Raw genomic sequence first — 26,589 nt, 5'->3', positions numbered from 1 at the left:
ATGTTACTGTGCTATTACAGTGTAATAATGTAATATATGCACCCAGCTGTGCAAAACAAGTCTCAGTCCTCTACTGGGATGCAACAATATAAGCCCTAGCATATCCATTTATATGGCTGCTGACATTAGTGGGATTTAAAATTAAACATTAATTCAAGGGCTGCAGATCCCAGTGCAAAAAAATCAATAAACCTCACCATCATGTCTTGTTAGAGCCTCTAAGTGAAATCCCATCACAAAAGAAAACTTAGAGTAACATGGCTATAACAGTCTGGACAATTCAAACTAAAACTATTATTACTAATAAACTGCATTTCAAACATATTTTTAACAAACTGACACACTGTTCTGAGCAATGCAATGACACAGATAAAAAAGTCCCACTGTAAATTTTCCTTTTATTCCTCCAGAGTTAAAAAACTTGCCCGACATTTTCCTCCCCCCAGCATACACAAGTATTTATACTATAAAATACCCTTCCAATCTTCTATTTATTTTTTTACACAAAGGAACTGTTTAAGCAACCTTGGTCTACCAGGATGTAGTTTGTAATTTGATTTTTGAATGCCAGTATTTTCAAATTTAATAGCACTTTAACACAAGCTCATAGGCTTAAACACTGCTTCTAAAACATACCTAATGTTGTATCTTTATGCATACACCAAAAGCCTATACTCAAAATTTAGCAAATGTATAAATCATCCATGGATTATAAAACTTATTCTGACAGTTAGAGACACAATTTAGGCCCAAAGCATTCCTCTATATATTCCTAAGATAAAATGAGAACTGATCCTCCTTCAAGTTATGGATTTAGCATTTTATTTCTGTCTAATACAATCTCACAATCTTTGCTGGTATTACTGCCTTTTCCCCAAATGCAAAGGTCCCACTGGAAGTTCAGGCCTCTCACTTGGTAACCAGGTTTTACCCTGGCGCATCACTCAGCACTAATGTTTCTTTTGAAGTCTGTGGGTGTTACATGCTGCCAGAGCCAAAATTCAGAAGCTGAAAGCATGGTTAAGTTATGTACTTGCTACCTCCATTCATCTGGAACTACGTTATTTTTTTATTTAGTCACCATGGCAACCCCAAATTTAGCTCTTATCTAGATAGCCTTGTTGTCAGACAGAGAAGCTGTCTCAAAACAGTTATGCCAAAAAATAAGCTGATATATTTCCCTTATTTTCTTCATTTTATGTCTAGGCAGATTGACAAGCTCACTAAGGTGTCTCACATCTGAGTGGTAAGTCTGCTGCTTTCTCTTAAGCTTCTACTTCAACACACCCAAGTCTTCAGGACACAAATCCCTTTATGCGCTTATTGCAGAAAAATTCAGCATACAATATACTGGTTCTACACAAAACATCTGGCTCAGCTTCCCTTAAGTATATCACATCGAAGACTCCAACAAACCTCAAACAGACTAGCTGTAAGTTCTTCCAATTCCTGTCCAAGTTGATCTCGCACTTTAGAAAGCCTTTCACATTCTTCATCTTTTAACTTCAGCTCCTATGGAAAATTGAAAGTTATTTATTCTGACTTAGAGTAGTAATTTGGCCTATTAAAGCTAATACCACAAGAGAGAGGGGACAAAAAATAAAAGCAAATAATCAGAGGAGCATAAAACCTTTGCTATACAAAGCCTTTCAAAATAGTCATCTTAACACTAAAAACAATTAAATTAATGCTATGCATATATAGCTGTTTCTTCCTGCTGTACAGAATTATGCTAAGACAATCTCACGTATACCTAAGCTAAACACCAACATTTCCAAAACACTCTGAAATAAAAAACCCTTTATTTCTCCTGGAAGTATAAAAGGCTGTATTCACTTAAAATATAGATCAAATTAATTATTGGGGCAGACAGAACACCAGTTCGTCTACCCATTTCTTAAAATATGCTTAAAGTAATCCTTTTCAAAAAACTTTAAAAATTGATTGAAAAAAATCAAAAAAGCACTGGCTCAAGATAATCCACAATTCTATACAAATCTTAAAACATTTTATATAAATACTATCTTCCAAATATATCCTTACAATGTTCCTAAAAATCATACTTTGATTATATACTTGCCCTTGTTTATGCAGATTTATAACTAAAACTAAAACAACTTATGGAAATTCAAAATGTTGGTGTCCACTCCACTAAAATTTGAGTGAAGGTTTGACCATTTTTACGGTAAGATTTTAACACAGATTTGGCAGTATAAGGGTTACATATGCCCAATTTGAGGATAAAAATTTGAGGGTACTCTGCAAAGAAGTAGAAAAAGGCTGACAAGAAATTTGAAAGTAAGTTCTTCTCCCCTTCCAAATCCATTAAACCCTGGAATCTCTTGCAGACAAGAGAAGGATGTACAGATAAAGTGAAAGAAAGAAAAGAAGCCAATTCTGACCTTTCAAACTTTTTTTGGCCCTAGCTCCCTTCTCATCCCCATCCATCTCCTTTTATTCCTCTTCCCCCTGCCAAGAAAGGTATTACACTACCATCATTCCTGAAATGCAAGACCAAAAACTGTCACTAGCAGGTTAAAGACTTCAAACACAATCTAGCAATTATCTGCTCTGAAAACCTCTACAAGCCAGTAAAAAATAGCTGCCTTCAGAAAACTGTGGGAGGCAGTCACAAGAGAGTCATAAAAAAGGCCCAAATGGCAGCTTCTGTTGTGTTTTTGTAAGGTGGTTAGTATTTCCTCCAAAGTCTTCATGACTGAAGTAATGCTGCATACAACTATGTGGGAAACTGCATCTTGCCTTGTAGCATGCTGGTAATTAGGTCTTGCTCTCAATTTTGGCAGTGAAATTGGCAATAGATTTTCCTGCAAGGTGAAGCATCCTGTTTGACTTCAGCTCCTAGACCGGACAAGAGTTTAGGGACTCTTCTAGAATCATTTAGTATCAAAGGCATTATTCTATCCTTCTTTCATTTGTTTTCAACTTTGAACATTTTTACTGATTTTTTAGTCTAGGTTATTTGTCATTTGGATTATTTGCTTTCAATAGGCAACTATTTTGTGAAGTACCACTTAAATGATGGGGATTTTTCCAAACATGGTATTTCTCAAATTCTATTCAAATGTTACTTGCTATCTACTGTTCTGCACACAGTGACCTATCTCTTTCTCAAAACAAAACCCCAAGAAGGCACCAGGAAGATAGCTACAGATGGATGTATGAGAAGGAGAAAAAACAATACAAAAAATACAAAAAACTAGACACAAAAAAAGGGGGGGAAAGAGGTTAAAAAAAGAAAGGGGAAAAAATTAATTATTTTGTGATGGTTTAAAGTATTTCCCATATAAAGTATGATTCTTAATCAGGAAATGGAAGATTCTGATGCAAATTCTTAAAACTCAAAAAAAAAGTTGAAATTTTTCCTATAAATGCAGAGGAAACATCAACATTTCCTTTGGCTTACTTCCCTGATGTATAAGAACAATGCTACATACGCATCAATACATCTTTAAAGCAGGTTATACCAATATTCAGGTCAAGAGCTGTCAAACCAAAAATGCATGGAAAACTACCCCAGGTTCACCTACCACTATCATTCACTACCACTTACAGGAAACAGTTACATTTTGCCTGGAAAACTGGAAAGATTAGATTAAAATTTAGACAGATGAGTGAGGTTTCTTAACTAAAACAAAAAGGACAACAACAGGCAGTCTACTACGCATGGCTGCTTAGCTGAATTTGTCAAACACTAGGCAAGTTTCCATGACATGATTCAGGAGAAGCATAATGTAAGACATTATTTTTGTCAAGCAAATTTAAGCTCAGGTTTTTTAGGCAGGGCAGAAATGAAGAGTGTCCAAAGCAAAAAACTTAGCAGTTATTAGACACATTACTACTGCCTGTGGCTTAGAAGCTTTACTGGAGACTCCCTAGCCATACCAAATAAAAAGGCAGAAAAGAAAACTGTGTGCTAACCATTCAGTGCTGCAGTCTTTACACATTACTGTTCTGAAAAAGTAACTACATTAAGATGAAGAACTAATATAAAGCACACTACAAATACTTACAGAAGGCAAGAAAAAATATTAACTTACATTGAAAAGAAAAGCCTTACAGTATCAAAGGGTCATGTTGTTTATTTTTCTTTGATCTTCTCAGACTACAGGGTGGGTATTCAAAAAGAACCATGAGATAAGAATTGCAAATTACTGCTTCAAAACCATTCACACTTTACATTCTAAGAAGAAAATCATCCTACATCTACAGCTCAGCAATTTAACCAAATCAGAACTAGATGGATAGTACCAAGGAAAGAACATTTTCTACAGGTATCACCTAAATTCTGAACTGTGGGATACTGCTGAATTCTGAAGTTGTCAAAGAACTATTTCTACTAAATGCACTGCTATTTGACTGGTCTTCACTCAATACACAAGTTAAACAAGCTACATAAAAATAGGTCCTTTGCAACCAAATTGACAAGGGAGTGACAGACTATCCAGAATCTCCTTTCAAAGAGCAGCATTTCATAAACTATTGAATTATCTTATGGCGTGGGTGAAGATGTCTCTACTTCACTTTCATGTAGTCTTCTTTCTACTCGCCTGAGAAAATTTCTCTGCCTACAGTGCACTGCAACAGCATAAGAGGTGTGGAAACTTTCATCAAAGACAGCCAGGAACTGCTAAAACACCTTCAAAGAACCAATGCATCTTTAACCATCTCTAGCCTGTGGCCTTATAATTCAACTGCAATTTGATTTTAGCGAAGATTGAAAGCAGTTCTTATGCACTCTAATTTTTAATGTTAGCTTTAAAGAAAATAACAGAAATTTTAAAATACTGAACAGTACTATATAGTACCCTGGAATTCTGGGGTAGTTATTGTGAGCCTGTTTATTGATTAATCCATTCAGAGTTTTAAAATATCATGATTTACTGCAGATTTGAAGACACGAAATCAAACTGTTACATTCAGTTTGTTTCTGAAATGAAATATGTATACAGAAACTGAAGCCTTTGAAAGAAAATTCAAAATCTGAGAATCAGGCTCTCAAACTATGTTGAAATCGACAGCACATTCTATACTATCACTTCTTTCTCAACAATTACTTTATCAGGGGAAAACAAATCAATTTTGCTCTACTAGGATAATATAATTCATTCCCATTTTACTACAAAAAGTCAAACATAGTTTTACTTATCAACAACCATACAGATCTTACTCTAAAACACCATGGCAATCATGGAAACCAAACATGTTGTTACCATCATCTCAGGCAGACTCAATTTTCTTCATTAAAGAGGGCTAAAACATCAGTTTGTTTGACAAAGAAATAGCTTTGGGTCAAATCACACAAAAATTCAATAAAAACATGACTATGAAATGCTAAAGCTCAGAAACTACAGGTAAGCTATCCAAAACACATGCAGTATGCTGGTTAACTCAGATGAAAATCAAAGGGTATTCCCTTGCAAGGACTCCACTAAATTTGTGTATCAAGAAATAACGCGTATCATCACTAGTCTCTGGGAGGCTATCTACATGGGGTTGACCTATGGTCAACAACCACACTGACAGAGCTCAATCCAAACAGCGGCAGAGAAAATACAAATGCAAAGAGACATGAGGATGTAAGGTCCCAGGCATTACCATCACTAAGCCTTTTAATAGCTTCTCAATTTCCTGATGCTGCTTTAGAAGATTAGTGAAACCAGAAGGGTTCAGATGATCTAAAGCAAACACTGCTCACCTCCACCTTTAGAATATAGCCAGAAATTACAACTTCAGTGAAAAATATGCAAAAAATTATCTAATGGTCAAAGATAGAAAGATTGAAAAAAATCTGCCATTTTAATTAAGGAAACATTTTAAGGCAAAAATATGTGAAGTCGTCTATGCCACATCAGTACAGAGTTCAGGACTGCTCTTAACCTCTGACCCAGCCCTCCTTCCAGTCTTACCACATGATTTGATGCTGCAACTGATCTAGACTGAAACAGAAAGCGTATTTTTCTCTCATCAAGACACAAACTTTCGGAAGACTTTTTTAACAATCTTGCCAGCAATGCCACTCATTTTAAGAAGTCTGTAGTCTTGAGAAATCCAAGCCAGACACAAAGCAGGAAAACAAATAATACTTACTCTATTACTGAATAATCTATTCAGGAGCCATACTGAAATGTCTAACAATTATATGGCACACATACATTATCTCATATTCAAAAAACCTAACAGTGCTTTAAGAAAAAAAGCTGCACTCTAAGCAAAGTGAAAAAAAAAATCAGTGGATCCCTAGATTTTAAAATTTCCTTCTTTCTGGTTCCCTTTCTGATCACAACTGCAACAAATTCAAATCAATCTTTAATGTATAGTACAACAGCACACAGTTTGAGTAGGAAATTTGGAACAAATGAAAAATGCAAAATAGCAAATTTGCATTTACCTTGTTCATTCTCTGTAGCCTGTGAAGTTTCCAGGCTCAATAAGCTCACTAAATTCAAATGCAAATTGTAATTCTCATTGTTCTTACTACTAAACAGCACAGAAAATTATACAGAATTTAAAGTCACTAGACAAAAGACAACCAGTTATACAAAGACATTACCGAGTCATGATATCCCCACAGGGTTTGAACTGAGTACACACCAACAAAAGTTAATGTGCTTGGAAACAAGTTTAAAGATTGCATGACATAGGAATTGCACAGAGAGACTACAGCACTATGTGAATAGCCATGAGTTTTGGAAGAAAGATACCAGAGATGACTTAGGGATAGGAAAAATAGTCTTCATGCAGGAAGAGGAAGAAAGTGGGTATAATGAAAGGAATAGGGTTTTTTGTTGTACAGTCTGTACAGACCCCTGCCATGACTAAGAAATTCTGAAACAGTGCAAGTTCAGAAAGACAAGCAAAGCAGGTTACCTCTCCAGTATAACACTGGTAAGAATCACATGAAGAGTTGAGAATTAGCAAGAACTCTGTTATCAGCAGTCTCAAGTTAGTGCTGAATTGCTTTTGTTAAGACCAACAAAGAGTTTAAAAACATGTAACATGCAGTTAAGTATGTCCTAGCAGCCTTTGTGCCATTTCCTTAAGAACAGCCTTTACAAATTTCAGAGTGAAACAGGAAACACTCCAATCGTTAAGACACAAAGCGGCATACATTGGAGTAAGATTTTTAGATCATTCCAAGCTATCAGCAGCAGATCGAAGTTGTGGTTTTCGAGTTCATGAGCTGTAATTTGGTATACTGCAAAGAAGTTTTCTAAAGTTTAGATGCTAATTTGTTCTTAGTTTCTAGCATTCCAAGTTTAACTGCTAGGATTATATATTGACATGCAAGGCCCTCAAGTTCAGCTCAGGTTAATGTTTTCTTTCAGTGGTCAAAAACTAAGCAAACATACACATTAGCAATGGAAGCCACTATTCAGCAATAAAACAATCAAAAGAAAAAAACAATGTCTGAATCCTAAGGTTCACTATGACAGCAATGATGACTGCATCCAACAAGATAATGTAACAAACAGAGGGTAGCAAGTTCAAACACAAGATGAGCTTAAACCTAAACAAGAATGGAATCACCTAGAAGAGAAGAAAGGGCACAAATAGCACAAACTCTACTCAAAAACTTAACCACAGAGAAATGTTAAAATGATAAATAATGGCTTTGCATTTATATAGCACCATCCATCCAAACAAGACAAAGCGCTTTACAAATATTAATGAATTGAGACACAGTGTCTTCAAAGGTATCCATGTTCAATTTGAAGTGTGATGTAACAGTACTCTAAAGAACACCAGAGACGTTTTTACTGCTTCTTTCCTATGCAGGCATTCCCCTATGAAGCACTCCTGTTTCTAAAGCATTTATAAATTTCGTGACACATGCTACACTTTTAAACTCTAGAGGAAAGAAGACTTGAAAGGTATATAATCAGTGTCTATAAATACTTATTCAGTAACAACAGAATGACAGAAAATTACTCCTATTCTCACATATCAGAATGAAGGAAAGCCTACATTTCAAAAAGAGAGTGTGTTTAACCAGATATTGCAGCAAAAGTTTCCACAGTTAAGCAGCAGCAGCAGCACTAGAAAAAAAAACACTATCAAAGAATAATTCTAAGACATCAGTACTGCATTTAGAAAATTTTACATTAAATAATTACATCAAAATAAATCTATAAGAAATGAGCAGACTTCAAGTGCACCTTCTGGCCCATCTATCATTCAGCAATATTAGAAACACTTTGAAGAGAGGAAAAGAGGGAGGAAACAAGACAACGAACCTTACCCTCTGAGCTTTTGCAAGTTCTTCTTTCAATCGTTCATAGCCCTTTTCTCTTACTTCCAGTACAGATGGGCTCCGTAAGTGAGATAAACTGTCTGTACTCAACCCAAAAATATCTTCATTTCCTTCAGCAACATCTGCTACTGTAGTACCCTGCAAAAGCTCTCTCTCTACGTTATTGCTCTCCTTCCTGGCATTACTGTGATTGAATGACCCACTCTGGGGTCCAGAGGTAGAACAAAGCACTGCGTCGGTAACATTGATGCTGTAAAGAAAGCAATATAATTTTTATTCATACAATACATTGAGAGTAAGTATTTTAGAAATGGCAGTAGTGACGTTGAATATATATAATTATGGACACAATTTAATATTACAACATTGTAAATAATATTAAAATTGTATTTTTAATGAAGCAAATTGTCGCCTTGATTTTTTCAGCCTTCTGATGTTTTACATTTTTCTACTGGAGTCCTCACACATTGTAACATAAACAAAAAATGATGTTTGGAAAACTGTGCATTCCTTCCTGGGGGAAAGACAAATTGATGGACTTCTAGGTTGACCAGTGGGGTCAAAGAGGTGTCAACATCGTCCTCCAATCCCAGGTCAAACTCTAAAGATGATATAAGTCAAAATCCCAAATAAACTTCCTTTTTTTCGTTCTTACAACCTGACTGAATAAGTGTGGTTCTTTGTGTTCGTCTAGTGACAACAAACAGTTTATATGCAACAAACATCAACAATTTAAATAAAAAGACACATGACATTTACCTGACACCTGATACTTCTCCACAATTCAGCTGCCTGGGAGATGAATAAACAGGTTGTGTGGGAAGGTCAGAAACATTTAATGCGTTGGGTTGGATTGGTGTGGACACAACAGAAGGGTGTGGTCGGTAGATTACACTGGGTGAGGTAGTTTGCTCCTGAGTCCCTGCCTCGTTGACTCCAAGAAGATCTGGTGTAGTAGGCGAAGCGAGGTTCACTTCATGAAAGCCTTCCAAGGGGTCACTGGCCATAATAAAAGCCTCATTATATGAATCCCTAAATGAAATAATCACATTATCAGAAAGTAGACAGGAAATACTTCAATATATCTGACAGCTATTTGGATTTTAAAAACACTCAAATATGTTTAGAGTACTTTGTGATAGAATGGAAACTGTGGACTACTCCTGCAAAAGTATGAACTTCAACCACCAAAAATGGGTTTTCCCACCCACTGTACTGTTGAGTCCAGAATATCTTACAGATCTGCATCTAAATGGGATGATGAAATCAAGAACATGCCTGACCCCAGAAAATAATGTAATTTTTAATATAATCTAGAGCTGTTTCGTATGAAAACAAATATATTTCATTCATGAAAGAGGGTTAGACCTGGAAATCAGAAAAGAAAAAAAAAATCTAAACCTAAAACTTCCACTTTTCATCTCAATGAAGCAAATTATCTAGGACAGAAATCAGTGAACCTTTAAATAAATTACAGTCCATAGTGATTTTGGTTAAATTACTCATCTGATCTTTTAACTGTTAACTGAAATGACAGACTTAGCCAGTAAGATTTCTCGTGAAGTATGATAGCATATATTTAACACATCACATGATTAAGTGAACGTGACAATTGTGAACAAGTATACCAAAAATATATTAGAAGTAAAAAGTACTATGAATTGGCAACTTAACTGAAAATCTTTCCATTTATTTTTAATTACATATGCTTTTCATAAGATCAACAGAAAACATGCACAACACATGATTTTTACTAGTCCTGTCCTACTTTCCAGCAGTTTATCAAAGGCAACAAAAATCTTTGCATAATTCAAAACTGCATGTTGGAAGTAGTATGAAGACATCTGTGAAGGAATTACTTAGCACTGATTATTCACTGAAAAAAAAAAAAAAAACCAAACCTTTTCCACATTACATAAATACAGAAGAGAGAAAAGCCTCATGAAGATTCTTAATGTGCAAAAAAAGCTCAACAAAATAATACATTGTATTTTACAGAGAAAGTTGCTTGGATCCTACACTTGAAAAGACCAGGCAGGGAGATCTGGAAAGATGATTGTCATAACCATGAAGAGAGGATGCCATCAACTTACATGTACATCCACTTCACAAAACACACAGAAGACATCCAGAATGGAATCCCAAAAATACATATGAAGTAATGTCTTAGTTAAATGAAGACTTTCTGGTCACTTTAAACTCAAAGAACACTATTCAAAACTGTTCTGCATCTCAAGGATTACAGTGTGTATACACTAGAGTGAAACAAGGAGCTTTGCCACATCAGCAGGTGTATCTGGGAGAAATTCAACCATTCAGACAGCAAGAATATGTTAATTGCTTAAGGGGAAAAAAAAAAATCACAACCCTCTCAGAAACTTCCCAGACTTAAGGGACAAAAAGAACCTTACATGAATAAAAAGGAACATTTTTGTTTTGAGTTTCTTTTCTGCAGAAAATTTTCAGCAGAATTTTGTTTTATTCTGAACTATCAAGAGCAGTTGCTTAAATACGACTTACGAAAAGAAACACTGTTCAAACCCAGTTTTGGGTTTTGAAGCTTTCCTATAACAGTTATGAAAAGCTTATTTTTGAGTGTAAGTAACTTTGGCAAATATTGCTGTTTGTTTTCATGCTCTACATGATGATAAAGCCTGTGAAGTAGACAAATTAAAATGAAGGAACTAACACAGCTACAGGACATTCCTTCAGAGTTTAATTTCAAGAAAGTTTTCAGCTCTACAATGCAATTACCACATAATTCTTTAACATTTAATAAGCTGAAATACTGCCATCTTTATAGCTCATCACCCCAGATGAAAAATACCCATGTCACAGAGCTCGAAGTCAGGGTCACATCAACACATTTTTCCCATTCTTAGTTCCCACCACTCTCCTCTTCTCTGACCACCCAGCCAGCCATACCCAACACCATCGTACTGGCAACAACACAAACTCATCACTTACAATTCCTGGTTGTTTGGATTCCAGTCCTCACAACTAACAAAAGACACAGGCTCTGAACATGGATTCAGAAGGGCTACCTGGATGCCTTGCATTCTCTACAGCACCTAGGAAAGGGCACCCAAACCCACACCACAGAAGCAGAAATTGAGGCCCACCTGAGACCAAAACAGGAACACATTTCTGCCATGTAGTCCCCTGCTGTTGACTAGTTTCTATTTCAAGTTTGAAAGACACATTGCTAGTCACTCTTAAAACTCATGGTCTGCCTTGGTATTCAATAGAGATATCATGGAACTTCATATCAGCAGTACCACTGACTGTTTAAAGTTGCACACCCCATTGGGCTGAACTTCGCTACGTGAGGTTTTTTCAAAAAACTGTTTCTAAAAAAATATGTTAGCCTTTTACAAGAATTCAAAAAGGCTCAAGAAAAGCCTATTTGTTGATTTTTAGTTTGTTTTATGATTTCTGTTCAAATCTTAGGCCTCCCTGTTTGGAGCAAATACTTCAAGTACACCGAGTAATCAACAGGTTAAAAGATGCACCTTTCCATATACTGTGATAACAGACACAAACTCATCTACATTCTGAAGCCCAGAAGGCCATGCTGGCTCACATAGAGAAAAGACAACTGAAGGCCTACTTATTATCTTTCAAATGTTCAAATGCAGTTCTAGCTGTCCCTCTGGACCACCACATCAATTTACCCTTGCAAAATAGTATGTTCAGGGGATGGATGGGAGGAATCTATCCTACATACATGGTCCCAACTCCTTTGAGAAATGTTCTACTTAACTCTTTTCCACCTAACCTGCCTATATCCTGCAGTATTTTTAACAGTAAAAAAAAAGGAAGAGCCCAAACCAAAAAGATTAGGGCACAGGACTACCACTCTGCTTATACATTAAATATTGACCTCAGCCTAAACCATAAATAAGTCCATGCATAACTTCTCAGCTATCAAAAAGCAAGCTCTTTCTGACACAGGAAGGAAAAAAGTTTAAAAAAAATTATACAAGTTATTCCTGGAAGATCTGAAAATAAAGTTCCTCAGCTATATTTTTCCCATAGCCTGTCAAATGGGCACTCATAAGCAAACCATCTGTGTAAAACACTTTCCATTCACAACTTTTTTCTTTCCTAAGATTACTTCTCACTAGGCAGTAAGCAGGCAGAAGCTGGGTACACCACCCAGACAAGACAAAGAAGACCATATTAAGTATCTCAGTTTCAAGACTCACCAACACTGTTATTAAGACACATTACACATTAATAAACCAAACACAAGTAAAAAGCCAGGTGGTTTTAAAATTAAAAGTTCTCTTTTGGGAAAGAACTCTTCAAAGTAATGGTAACCAAAAGCAGGAGGATCAAAAATGCACATTAAATTTCATTAAAGATTAGAGGCTTCCTTAAGGCTTGCAGGAAGGATTCCTATTATTGACTAAGGCAGAGATGAACCAACTTGCTGTGAAGGAACATGAAGCAAATGGTAAGCAGAGAGCTTCACTAGGAGCCAAGCTGACTGTGTGCAAAAGTCCACAAACTGTTGGCACATCTCTTTAGCAGTAATTCTGCCACTGGTATTCTGACATTTCAGGGCAGCACACGTGTTAAATAAAACAAATTAATTTTCTCAGTACTTTTTCTACCACAGTAATAAAAGGTGAAAGCTTGGAATCACATCAGTGCCTACCAAACATGATTATTTTTGTCTGCGGTGATACTATGCAATCAGAATCACATAAAAAATGTCAAGTACCATAATAAATCAGGATGGAACAACAAAATAATTAATTTCCTTATGGTTTCATCTGAAAATAATGCAAATTTGGAGGGAGCTAACAAAATGTCGCTTTTTATTACCTCTTCACTGCCACACCTGCACTGCTGACTAACCACAACTTCATGAGGAAACTATGCTCAAACCTGCTATTTTATCTAATAGTAAACTAAGATGCATTACAAAGAGATCAGCTCAACAACAGTTGGTTTAACACTTCCTAAAGCTATAACAGAAATCAAGAACCACAAACATTTTTAACAGCAGTCAAATCAAAATGCTTAACCTAATTTTTCTGTTATAACTCTAAGAGGGGTTTAGCTACTTGTCTGAATCAAACCACTCAATAACTGAATACTAGAAAACTCCCTGAAAGGCAGTAATTTATTGTGGTTTGCTTCCTTCTGAAAAAAATAAAAATTTGTTGAAAACTACCAAGTACAAACTCTAGAGTTTGTCTTTCACAGACTGCTTTTGAATACCAGACACTTTGAAGATAACAACTCCGAACAATTTCCTGACTGCTAGAGTCCATTTGAAAGCAATGCCAACACCAAACATTTCACACATCTCATTTTTAGCTTTAATAGTAAAAGAGTACAATCACAACAGAATGGCTACCTGCTCAAGTAGGAAGAAAAAAATCCTTTAAGGAAGAAAGTTAACACCTCTGAACATTTTCACCAACAGGAAATTCTAGTTAGTATTTATCAAAAGAACGTGCCTATTAGCCACAGTGGTTTAACCTCCACACAGCAAGCCTTTTAATATGTAACTCAGTCACAAATACTTCATTTATTAGATTCCAACATCTGCTTCAGCTGATGTGGGAGGGGTCTGGAAAGTGGATTTTCCTCAAAATGACTGCCATTAGCCCACCACTGGGCCTGCATTCTTCAGAGTCAGTTTAGAGATTTATTTATTTATTTTTAATATTTGGCATTGTAGAGCCTGGAATGTAATGTGTTTTAAACTCTAGAGAACTCAGTAGGGAATTAAGAACAGTGGACTAACGAATACCTTTTTTAAGAAGCAATTCAATTAAGTAGTGCTACTTCAAACCTATCAGATGCAAATAGGTGGTTTAAAATTTAAATTGTTGTAAGGCATATACAGGCATTAATTTCAAGCTCAAAACTAATTCAATTATATCTATCCAGTATAAGATATTCATGAGATGGAGGCAGAGGAGCAAGTTTGGTAGATTTTCTTCCTAAACTGTTTTATATTTAAGCTTAGCCGGAGATTTCAAGCAAGTTTAAATACCATTATCAATGCTAGTTGATTGCATGAACACAGTTCAATATTTGGCATCACAATTTCTTTAAAGTTTGCAAAAAATAATTCCCAGTCCTAAAATTTTGCAATTGTGATAGAAATTTCTGTTCCAGAAACCCAAAACAATTTCTTTTTGAGCCAGTAAGAAAGCACTGGACTACTCCAGTCTTTACATACTCTACTTTTATTTTCAAGTGACCTCACACTATGTATTTACCAACAGATGATGAACTAGGCAAGACAGTAAAAGGAAGGTAAACTGTAAGTTGGGCAAGTCTACAGAATTAACAGCTAGCAGAAACACACTTGGTTTAATGTGAGAATATTTTTCTACTGCATTCCCTCTAGTGTTGCCATATAATACTATGATGCAGGTCTTCTATTTTTACTCTCGCTCTATGCATTGAAAACACTATTTTGCACTGAATTATAAGAAATGCAGTCTACTTGACAGCAGGATTTTATGAAGTTAAAAGGATTTTTGTTTTGATGAACTGATAATTTTAAAAAAATCTCTTAAAAAAACTTTATTATAGGTGTATCTTCAACTCAAAAAATACAGGTACAGACAGCAAGTGTCTCTCTCACAGAAACAAGCAGCACACGAGATTCAATGACCTATATTTATGAAGTGGTTGTGAAACTTAAAAATAAACACGGTTTAGAGTCTGGCAGATAGCACACCTCTTACTAGAGTGGAAAGTCAGTGCTTTGCAAATGCAAAGAATACCGCAAACTTTCACTGTAAACAAACATTCAAAGAATGCTGTCCTGTTCACAAAAAATCTCAAACCAAGTTAATTAAACTGAAAATATTATTCTCTTTGCAGTTGCTGTTCCTTTTAAAGCGGAGCATTGTTCTGCCTTATCTTGGAAGCAATTTCACAAGCCCATCTCAGGTTTAAACCTGATCACAATGACTGTAGTGTCATTCTTGCCAAGACTTAGACCTAAAGACCCTGTCGCTTTCAGTTAACACTGAAAATACTCGGTAAGTAAACTTAAACTTCAGTAAAATTACCATTAATTTCCTGACACTGTATCTGCAAATGCATTTAAAAAAATATTTTCTTAATTTATTAAAAAATGCTTAGCATATTAGCCCTAATAAAGTCTCTAATACAAGTCTTGACAGGCTCCAGTAAGACAATATTTTACATGCCATATTAAAAAGGGTCTTAAAAATAAAAATCAAAAGTACACATCTCTTTTCTTTTACATCTCTGAGAAAATCCATAAACCGAAGTAGAACAGCAAGTGACCATCTCATCTTGTATTTTACATGAATTTTTAAACCAAGTCAATAAAAGCTATGAAGATAGCTGTAGTCTATATTCAAAATGCTTCTTGTGACTGTTCTGTTCTCCTATGGAAAAAATCGTCCCCTTTTAAATATAGCATAACAAGACAGATATTCCAGTCACAGCTGTGAGGTACATTCCCATTTGTTATTTATTAAAAGCATAATGAGAACAGTAAATTATTTATCCTTCTTTGCTCGCTAGGTAACATTAACCAAGCACAACAGATGAATGACTGCCAAGAGACAAATACAGAAGGCCAAACTTTAACCCTTCCAAAAACTCATTAAACAGATCTATAATAGAAACAACAATAAAAATATTAAAGCAACAAGGTTTCAGGTTTTGCCCTATACTGAGGAATACAAATATTTGAACAGATGGTACTTGCCAATACAGACTTCTAGTCTGAATAACCTTACATCTGCTTCAAAAGAGAAGCTGATAATTTCAGTTACAGCAAGTCTGTAGCAGATTAATTATTTTATCTATCTAGATAACTGTTTTTGAGACTTCCTAAGAACACGTTTAAAAATGAGCACAGCAAACAAACGAAGCCACATAAAACTTCGTACATTACCTGCAAACAAAACAGCGAACACTTTCAAACTCATGAAAACATTGAAGAAATATGCTTTTTGTCAGCAAGACAAACTCTGAGGGTATCAATAAGGCTTTGGTCACTCTGTGCTCTCCTACTTCCAAAGCCCTCCGACTCTCGGAGAATTGGTGGAGCATCAGCACCCCGGCAGCAGAAATTTCTGCATAGCTCATCGCTTGAAATCAACTTGTAACCAAAATTCACTTTCTGAGCCTTACTGTCCAACATAACTACATCAGAAGTGAAGGGTAAGTCAAATATGCTACTTAACCACTTCAGCTTACAAGAGCACTTACGGGCGACTAAGTATGACCCTCAATATTACTCGACAGACCATAAAGCGACCACAAACGCGACGGACGAGCGCAGCCCCACTGTCCCCGGGCGCAAAACGCCACTCCGGTCCCTGCCCGCTCTGGCACCCCTCGAGGGAAATGCCCGGCCCGCCGCTCTTCTCTCTCTGCCCCGATCCCACCTGCCGGCCGAGAGCTCTGTGAGCGCGGGCGAAGCGCCCAGCATTAGCTCAGCTTCTTCTCGCATCCCTCCTCTCCTCGTCTCGGTCACCGCCACCGAGCGCCCTTCCCCTCGGGCCCCTCCACTACGCGGAGAGCACGGCAATTGCTGCGACCCGGGGATGCCATAGCTCTTTGTCCGCCGCCGCTGCTTCTCGCGGGGCAGGTCCTCCCAGCACTTCCCGGGATGATCCCTGAGAACTACTTTTGCCCAGTTTTGCCTTCGACCGCGGCTTGACTCGCGGACAAGCGAAGCCCTGCCGCCGACTGCCCCTTCCGCGCCCACGCGAGCCCCGACGGATCCGAGGACGCCCTCCCGCCGCAGACGGGCACAGCGGCATTGCCCGGGCCGTCACCTGTCCCCACGTTCTTCCGGGCAGGGACCCACAGCCGCCACAGACAGCCCGCGCCCGGTCACGGCGCCCCGGCCAGGGGCAGCGCTCCCCGGCGGCGCCGGCTCCGCCCGCCTGGGCACAGGCTCCCGGAGACGCGGCGGCGGGCAGGTGCAGCAGCGCCGGCGGGGAGCCACAGCCCGGGCAGCCACCCTACGCTCCCGCCCGCAGAGCCGGGGCCGCGCAGCCCCCGCCGCACGTACCTGCCGAGCCTCGAGAGAGGAGCGGCCGCCGCCGTCGCCGCGTCCCCTCAGCCGACCTGCGGGGCCGGGCCGCGCATGCGCGGCGCAGCGCGGCGCCCGCAGCGGGGTCGGGGGGCAGGTGTGCGCGGCCCCGCTGCCGCCCCCTAGCGGCGGGGCGGGGGTGAGCTCCGTGAGGGGAGCGGGCGGCAGGAGGGCGGGCCCGCGTCCCCTGGGCCGCAGCGAAACGTCGCTGCTGTTCGAGGGCAGGCGGGGACAGGGCTGTTCAACTCTGAGGGTTTTGTTGCCGTGAAAAACACAAGTTAATAATTGCGTGTTTAATGGTATGCAGTAACAAAGGCACGGGATTGCACAATTAAAAATTAGAAAATGAAAGATGTGCCAGGTGGTTATCCAGCAATTTTCATTCATGGGGCATGCACTGCTCCAAATTAGTTTCCAAGCCTCCCTAATGTATCTCATAATTAAAGACTGAACTGAACACACAAAATTTCCAAAATGAGGCCACATGCAGAGCTATAAAAGCACTCACTTGAAAGGAGAGATGTTTTTCCAGCTCCAGTAGTTTGATAAAGAGCGATTACTACTGTGTCTCATCTGGGCTTGGCCTAAGCCATCCCCATTGCCACCCTGACACAAGCATGCTACTTAGTGCACTTGAAGTCCTGGTCTGTACTGTTCTGTGTGTCCTATGTCTTTAAAGGTGATAGGCTAAATATTATAAAGCTGCTATAAATAAGACTCCATTTTACCACTGGTCTGATTACAGTGCCAAAAGATACACTTCAAGTGACGGCAATATTAGCTGGACTGTGTGCTTTCCTTGCTGTTACTGCAGCTGAACTGAGCCAGGTGCTGCATGGTGAGGAACTTGAGCAAAAATCTAAGGTAAATAAGACCTTTTCCCATTCATCAGTTAAGGAATTTAGGCCGCATTCCAGCCAATAATTGAAACTCTAATTATCTTGACAGCTTTCCACTGAATGGGAAAGAATCCTGCTTGGCCAGTCCTACAGGGCATAGCCACAAATAATGTTCTCTGTGGCACATTCCTCGTGGGATCCACCAAGCAGGAAATTCACTGATGGCAAAATAATATGACGAAGAGGATGTCAAACAGCAGATGTATGATAAAGTAAATAGAGTACCTATAAGTACTAATATCTTCTAATTTACTTTCCAGTATGAAAATCTACACTGACTACAATGGGGCTCAAGTAGAAAAAAATCACTACAGAAAGTCATCATCTATAGCTTTTTTGGAAGCAATCTGAAAACTAAGAAACCAAAGTGCAAAAAGTGGAATATTCAAATGTTCAAACAACAGTATAACTTAAAAGTTTGTTGTAAAAAAAAACCAAAAGAGCAGATATGTTCATTATAAGGAGCTTGAACTTTAAATTATTTAACTTGCTAAAATTGTCATGGAGTAGAATCCAGACAGTGCTATCAAAATACAGGTTTGACAAAGTAAAAGATGCATCAGAAAGTTTATTAAAAACATGATTGCAAAAGAGATGACAAATGGAATCAGAAGTTGAAAAACAACCTATTAAGACATAGTAAACCAATAAGAGTCTATAATTAGGATTGTAATCCTATAGTTTTTAATCCTGTACAATGACTGTGCTTGGCATGACAATCTGCTGTCTTAACCAGATTAGACATCTTGCATTTCAAGAAATAAAAGCAGTACAGTTCCAAAGACATTTGACTGCTAAAATTAATCACAAACAGATTTATGTTGTCAAAGTTCTCCTGTATTTTGCTGTGTGTAATACTTTAAAGAGTCAAGCAGCAACAAACCACAGAAAGCATAATTTATGTGGTTAAAATTAAAAGCTAAAATAAATTGAATAAATAAATTGAATTAAATCCAGAGTCATAAATAAGAGAAAGAGTATTTTGAGAGGGGCTGGGGAAAAAGAAAAATATATTTTAGAAGAGTATTTTTATCCAGTCCTTTGCTCCTTCCTGAGCTGCACATCAGTGTCAGAGCAGAGCTGCTCCTCCAGGAATCATGAACTGAGAACCAAGATCACCAATGAGGGGAGAGCCAAGAGCAGGGCCAAGTGGCAACAGCAACGAGCTTTGCCATACACCAGTGACCATCACCCAAGGTGAGATGTCAAATCAGGTCCAGGATCCATTCAGAAAGTCTTGTCAGGATGAGCAGGAGGTGGTTCTGGAGATAAATACAACCTGTGGGCAGACTCACGCTTCTCTCATCCAAGGAAGGATCATCCAAGAGAGACTCACACAAGACAAAGTACAATTTTTCTGTTTGTTGTGAGCTCCCTAGTGTGGTTAAATGCCCCAGATGAGAAATTTCCATTATCCAGCTAGATAGAACGCAGTATAGGTACCCTGGCACAGACTTGGCGGGAGCAATCTATATACTAAAAACTGAGTGTCACTTGTGTAGCTTCTCATCAGTCACACTGATGGAAGCTGTGATAAAAATCATTGCAAACAGTTCCTGCACTGCACAGAGTCCCCCTGAACTGCAGCTCTGTCTGTCAATGTCTTCTATCACATTTGAACAATCTGTCTGAGAGACTTCAAATGTGGCTGTTTTCTTTCCTAATAGCTACAGTCCACTCAACCTAAGAAACCTGTTTCAGGGAGGAGAAAACAGAAGAGACAAAGCTGTTTCATAGAAGGTAGTCCCAGACCAGGGCAGGGCTCTCTGTTGAAGGCAAGGATGACTGCAGGACTTTAGAAAAACCAAGAGCGTCATTTTTCTTTGATCTGAATTTAGTTGAAGTTTCTCATCTCCACACAGAAGCACAAATGCCAGCTAAGCTAATGTAATTTCCCCCCTACAGGTTGGGAGGAATCAAAGAAAGAGATGGTTGCTCTCTTTGTAGAAGATGTTCGAGTGTTTAGTAGGGGAGGATGTCCCAACAATGTCATATATAAAGCAAATAAAATTTGAAATCTCACTTTCTACTTTCCTGTGGTACTACTTACTTGTTTATTTTATTACTTTTTTAATATTGAATAAATTGTACTTTTTACCTCCCTTTTTGTCAAGATGTTAGAAAACAATATACTCAAGAAAGCCAAAGGATGAATCTATTTATAGTGGTCATGCATGCATTGAAACCCCATAAAACACTGGGGAAAAAAAAAACCCAAAGAATGATCCACTATATACAAAAAAAGGTACAGAGACTATAAGTCTTATCTATTTTAGAAATCCATCCCCCTGCCTTCTACTAGCTCAGCTGAACCACTGCTAGCAGTATTGGGAACTATAGTTCCCCACTCAGGCATATTTCTCCAATGTTTAGCTAAGCATTTTGAAGAAAATCCAATTGGTACATTGGCATAAATAAGCCTCCAGCTCATTTGAACCCTAAAATTTATCTCTATGCTGCCCTCCCTGTCCAACTAATAGAAAGTTAAAACTGGTGAGGTCTGGGTTATTTTTCAAATCTACCCACTAAAAAGAGGACCAGAATAACAGAAAATAAGGATTGATATTAATTGCTCCTGAAGCTCTTTCTCAAAACTTCCAAAGTTGAAAGAACAGCCTCACTATGCAGTACATTCCAGTGCTGAACTAACCTTGGAGTTACAAATATCTTCCAAAGTCTAACCTCTGTTAGAGCTGCTGTGCTGCAATGTGGAGAGGAGGTAATAAGCCTATCTTAGTGGATAGAGGAAGCATCAATCTTCAGAGCATTTGATAGCATCATCTATACCCTCAATTTTGTCAAAGAACAATTATTTTAATCTTTTCTCATAGGTGATGTTTTTTAGACCTCCATTTGCTTTTATTGTTCTCTCTGGGTTTCTTCTTGAGGGTCTTTATCAGAACAGTGCTCAGTTCCAGGCACAGCACTCCAGCTGAGGTCTGACCCAGCACTGGCTTTAAGATATCACACATCTGCTTAGACATCCCACCAAAGATCCTTTGCTTTTTCTCTTATGGCAGCAGAACACTGCTTAACCAGTCCTTCTCCAGCTTGTGGAAAATTCACTTGTGAATTTTCTTCTGGGTTCATTGATTCTTACTGAACTCTAATCTTTTTCTGAAAAAAAAATGTTTAAAACTCTTCGTGTCTTGCAAATTTGATAAGTGAACTGTCAATTCCATCAGCCAAGTCATTAATTAAAATACTGCATGTTATCAGATCCAGAAGGATCCTCTGAACTGAGATGCTCCTCTTGAAATACTGACCTTCTACAACCATGGTTTGGGTGGGATTTTCATACCCATCTTGTATTGTTTATACAGTAGCTTATGTGGACACCATGCCCCTCCCTTTCTTACGAAATGTCACAGGAGGGAATTTCAAAAGCCTTAGCAAACTCTATCTGTATCACATATATTGATTCCCTCCTTTCTGACTTCAAATGATATACTCAAATCATGCAACAAATATGTTGCAGGATCAAAACTTCAAACTGCTTCATAGTCTTCACCTCTGTTATCAATGTTATCACCTCTGTTGTCCATGCACTAAATTAATGTCAGAAACAAGAGCTTTAAACAAGATGTCTAAAAAGGAAGTGTTCATTAAAGCCCTGTATTCATTAACTGAAAGTCAAGGCTTGCATACTAAAAAATACAAACTTGGCAAATAAATTCCTTTTATATACAGCATATATCTATACACGACCAGCAGAACTCACTGACACAATATTGAAACAATGGCATGTTTTTTACGGATTAAAAAACCTCCAAAACTAAAAAACCTCCACTGTTTCATGAATATGCAGAACACAGCCTAACCAGAAAAGATAAAAATTAATAAAGAATATAAATGGTTCATTAACTATTAAAATGACAGGGATTAAAAACAAATTTCCTGTTCATGCACATTAGATTACAATTGTCCTCTTTGACAGTAAGACTGATTCTGCAAACAAGCTGAGCAACTAGACAGATTCTGCTGTTGAATATTAAATAAATAAAGCATCTAGATTTCTTTGAAAGTGTTTATAAATGTAACAATGCTAAGTAGAAGGAACATAACAACTGAAATGGGCTTACCAACTTATGTAAGGACTGACATGTGGCTTCGTTTATCTTTAGAAGCAAGCCAGGAATGGATCCAGAGTGCAATTAAAAATAGTACATGTTCATCCCTAGTTGGAAGACAGCAGAGATACCAAACCTGAACTCAGAAATCAGAAAAAAAATATGAAATACATTTTTGCATGAAAGTTAGCTCTCCACTAATCCAAACAAACTTTGTAGCCCCAACAAACCTGTTCCTAAAACCCAAGAATTCTTTCACTTGATGAGACTCCAGAAACAGCTCCACCAAATATTGAACATAAAAGCAGTGAAAGGCATCAGGTGAGAATTCAAGAATTTTGTGTTTTATTCACAGGCCTCCTTTGGATGTGGGTACCTTCCCTGTGCCTTAATTTTTCCATCTCTAAATTAAATTCATGAAACTTCTTCCTACTTCCTCGTAACACATACTCATGTAATAAATTTGAAATAATTTTCCAGAGGTATTCATTCTTTAAACTGAAGTTGCTATGTAAATGAAAAATATGGCTTTAATAGGTTGGTTTTTCTTTAATTTTGCTCAACAATGCAGAGATTAAAAATCAGACATCAGTCAAGCCTGCCAATTATGGCTGAGTTCTGTTCTATGAGGTGAAACTGATCTTATGGAGAAGTTTCTACGGGTACCAACCATTTCCCTATGTAATAGAAATACCGTTTTATTCACCTTCTGTTTAGAGTTACCTAGTTGGTACGGGCATCACTCCACTGGACATAGGAATGCCTCCCAGCTTAGAGAGGCCTTTTCTTCTCCTTGTCTTCTTCTGTCTTCTCTAGCTTAGCACACTCATGATGCCCAAGGCTCTGCAAGTTCAGCGCAGCAGAGAGGCATTTCTGCAAAGTAATCTGAATTCCTTACTCAGTTCCATAGATAGTAAAAAATGCTTAGGTAGTGTTGAAACCAGAGCAGTTTCAGTTGCACAAAAGAGAGGGATTACTGTTACACTTTCCGAAGTGACCTTAAAAGTTCCAGGCCTCCCAGAAGTCTTGTCTCCAGTATCATATACATCTCTGTTACCTTGATTGGAAATGTTCTTTTGCACTCACCGTGGTAGGAAACATTTTCTGTCACCTCATTAAAATAGTCAAAGCATGGATTTACCCAGAGGAGAGTGAAGGATAAATTCCCCAGCTAGCACCATTCAACGCCCGTGCGTGTTCTGGGCCACACAATGGCTCAGCAGCAGCACAGCAAGCAGAGGGTTTGTTTCATCTGCTCTTGGCTAACTGATTGAACCTTATGTCTGGGAGAACTATGAGACTTTACATGCTGTTCAGGCATTTTTTCTAAGTGAAAAGTTGCAGAGAGCAGAGACTGAGAGTGTTTGTTGAAATTTGATGAAAAAGATCAGGCTTGTTGTCCACAGAAAAAGGTTAGTTGTTTATTTGTGTTGGTTCACTAAACACACTATTCTTTTTCCTGTGTGCTAAGGAAAAAGAATGGTCTTTTTACACTCTTTCTGTTTTTCCCCTCTTAAGCAATATCTAAAAAGTGAACAAATGAAATTTTGAGAGAGATGTATGGCATTGAAGTACGCAAAAGAGGAAAGCCAGAGCCAGCTTTAATACAGGGGTGGCAGAACCACCTGGCTGATGAAATAAAGTCCTCAGTTTTATCCTTTTAATGTATGTATTACTGCTACTTTGAATACCAGAATGTATAAATAGGGTTCTTTGAAATAAAACTAGTCAGATAAGAGAAAACTCATGTGAGTTGTTCCCTTTACAAAAATAAATTAATTATCGTTAGCCATCTCGATGTAATCCTTTTTTTAGCACAAATACCAATAATCCTATTCTCACAAATATAGCAACAACAACTATTCCAAATTCTTTCCAGACAACAACTAACTCTAAAGAACTCACCTTTTCAAGACACATTTCCCTGGAAATGTTCTTCTGTTCTTAGTTGCTTTCTTGTTCTTGGAATCTCTTCTGTCTTATCTTTCCCTTTGTCTCTCATACAAGCAGATATTACAACAGATCTCTCTGCCCAAGAGACAACTCAAGAAAATCCTCCATCCTTACAAGTTCCATTAGCATTTCCTGGTACCATGACTCTAAATTTTGGGTTGGGATCCCCTTTAATTTGAATAGAGATAATGAAGGGTGACTTTCTCTTATCAGTTGCAGCATGGTTTAATCACACCTCTAGCAGTGTTATATAAGGTGAATTACTCCACGGTTTTGTATCCCTCATCACTGCATGGTGTTACTGTCTTAAGCAGTGCACTAATCTGGATCATCATTCTTGTGTTTCATATACACAAACCAAAATATAATCATATGAAGAATTTCTCCAAATAAGCAATACTGTCCTTAAAAAGTGGGAGAAACACAATGGCTCAGTTGTAGTGTTATGGGTATTGTACATTTTTACATACTATTTTTATTATTGTTGTTATTATTATATTTCCATGCAGGGAACTAACTCTAACATGAATATATTAGATGAACATTTGTGGTGCAAAATAAATGTTTAAATGGGAGAAAATATTTGTTTTTCTCTAATTTAACTCCCTAAGAAATGCAGGAGATAGTATATATTATAAAGCACTGACTATCAACTTTCAGTATTCTTCAATGTCCAGAAAAATACAAAATTTTGTTACTATAATTTCTTCACTAAAAAGAAAAGAAATTACAGTTTTGCAGCATCTAAAAAAAAGAACGATTATGCAAATAGCTGTGCAGTCAGCTGCATTTTAGGTAAGTAAAGAAATTGTCTAATATCTCACATTTAATAATGTGCAATAAGTTTTGAAACCTTGGTCATACTGCAAAGTAGAATGACACTGACTTCAGAAAAGCCAACCCACAGAGCAAAATCAGGCACCCCTTCTGTGACTGCCTTTCCACCATTTAGCTTTCACTTGAACTATGGTAGCAAATATCAAATAACCCACCCAGATAGTTTCAGATGAACATGATGTGGAGCACTTGGAGATGTAAGTCTTAAGCTGTGAGAAAGCTCTCCCAGTCAAACCAGGGGCTTTTGAATCCAGTTCCTAGACACCTTATTCCTTGATGCATTGTTGATCTCATCTTCCGTCTGATAAGTCCCCATGGTGACATTGTGTGTCTAGGCCTTCTGCCAATAAAAGGATTGTTGAGGCTGATAAGAGTCACAGTAGCAATATTTCTAATAGCAAACTCAGCACTACTGCGTAACAAATGATGTTTATGTAGAAGGAAGTTGCAAAGCATAGTATTTTTGATTGCAGTTTTACAGTACTCAGAGAATTAATCTGTCAGGACAGCAAGCTTTATCCTGCAGACAAATTCATTTGTAATCCTCTCAAGTATTCTACCATGTGACTTCAGAAGATAAAAGACTCTCCTTTAAACTATATTTCCATAACCCACATTGAGTGATGCTAAGTACAGTAGTATCTCTCCCACTAGATTAACTTTTAATTATTGCAATTTCTCTCATGAAAGAGACTGTATGATAGCACAGAAAGTCTCTGCATGTTCATTCTACAGGCAGAGGACATTTTATGTTAATTTACTGATTTATTTAAGACAGGAATTCCAGCAGCAAATGACAGTAAGTAGAAAAGTATAACAAAACTCAATATATTTTCATTTGAGAAAATCTGACAGCAGGTTCTTAGTACTGCTCTCTTCCCAACACTTAAATTATTCACTTCCTTTCAATAAGAAAAATCTTTCATGTTGTTCAGACCACATTTTAGCCTGTTTTTATGGCATTTCTTCGGATATTGGCATTATGTGTTGTTGTTACAGATACTGAAGTGCTTGCTCGAAGCTCCCCTAGCACACAATATGCGTAAATTGTCTCTTCTAGAAATCCTCCAGTAGAAATGGGCTCAAAAATCAAGAGGTAAGAGAAGTGAAAAGCATAAATATATTAAATAACTTTTATTTGTTGGATTTCTCTCTTTTGCATTCAGCTGTCTCATTAAACACGCATAGATGATACTAGCAGAAACCTGTCTAGTTACACAGTGCTAAAATGTTTTTGTCTCTTGTATGTGTTCAAAGTGCATCAAGAGAAAATGAATGCAAAATACACCATTATTGATCATCAGTAGAGCTGCATATAGAAAGGAACTTCTGAAAACTATTTTTGTAGATAAAACCGTATTTCCCTAGAGGGAAGCAGAGGAAGAGAGGTAAAAACATTGCCTATCTTTGGAAATATCCAACAAGGAAATAGGGACACCTTAGAGCTATAAAAGGAGTACTTCCTACAGAACCAGTCCCAGTGGAACTACACCGATGGAA

General features: G+C 37.7%; 1 protein-coding gene across 4 annotated transcripts in view; it reads right to left on the bottom strand.

Annotated features, from left to right (window-relative positions):
* The window catches only part of RAB3IP (RAB3A interacting protein), a 32,377-nt gene extending 14,996 nt beyond the window's left edge, over positions 1-17,381 (bottom strand). Inside the window, exons 1-4 of one of the 4 annotated variants that reach the window (XM_066319158.1) lie at positions 17,310-17,381; positions 9,032-9,304; positions 8,261-8,522; positions 1,417-1,512 (exon numbers count right to left, since the gene is read on the bottom strand). In XM_066319158.1, coding sequence (XP_066175255.1) covers positions 1,417-1,512; positions 8,261-8,522; positions 9,032-9,279 — 606 coding nt within the window. In that variant the 5' untranslated portion in view covers positions 9,280-9,304; positions 17,310-17,381. Of the gene's footprint in view, positions 1-1,416; positions 1,513-2,402; positions 2,619-8,260; positions 8,523-9,031; positions 9,305-11,557; positions 11,611-17,309 lie in introns of those variants that run through there. The other 3 variants (XM_066319159.1, XM_066319160.1, XM_066319161.1) reach the window with 3 other exon arrangements.
* Between the last annotated feature and the right edge of the window lie 9,208 nt (positions 17,382-26,589).

The sequence above is a fragment of the Sylvia atricapilla genome, chromosome 5 (genome assembly GCF_009819655.1).
Source record: "Sylvia atricapilla isolate bSylAtr1 chromosome 5, bSylAtr1.pri, whole genome shotgun sequence".
Lineage (NCBI taxonomy): Eukaryota > Metazoa > Chordata > Aves > Passeriformes > Sylviidae > Sylvia > Sylvia atricapilla.
The sequence above is the reverse complement of the archived record's forward strand: the minus strand, read 5'-3'. Positions and strand labels throughout refer to the sequence as shown.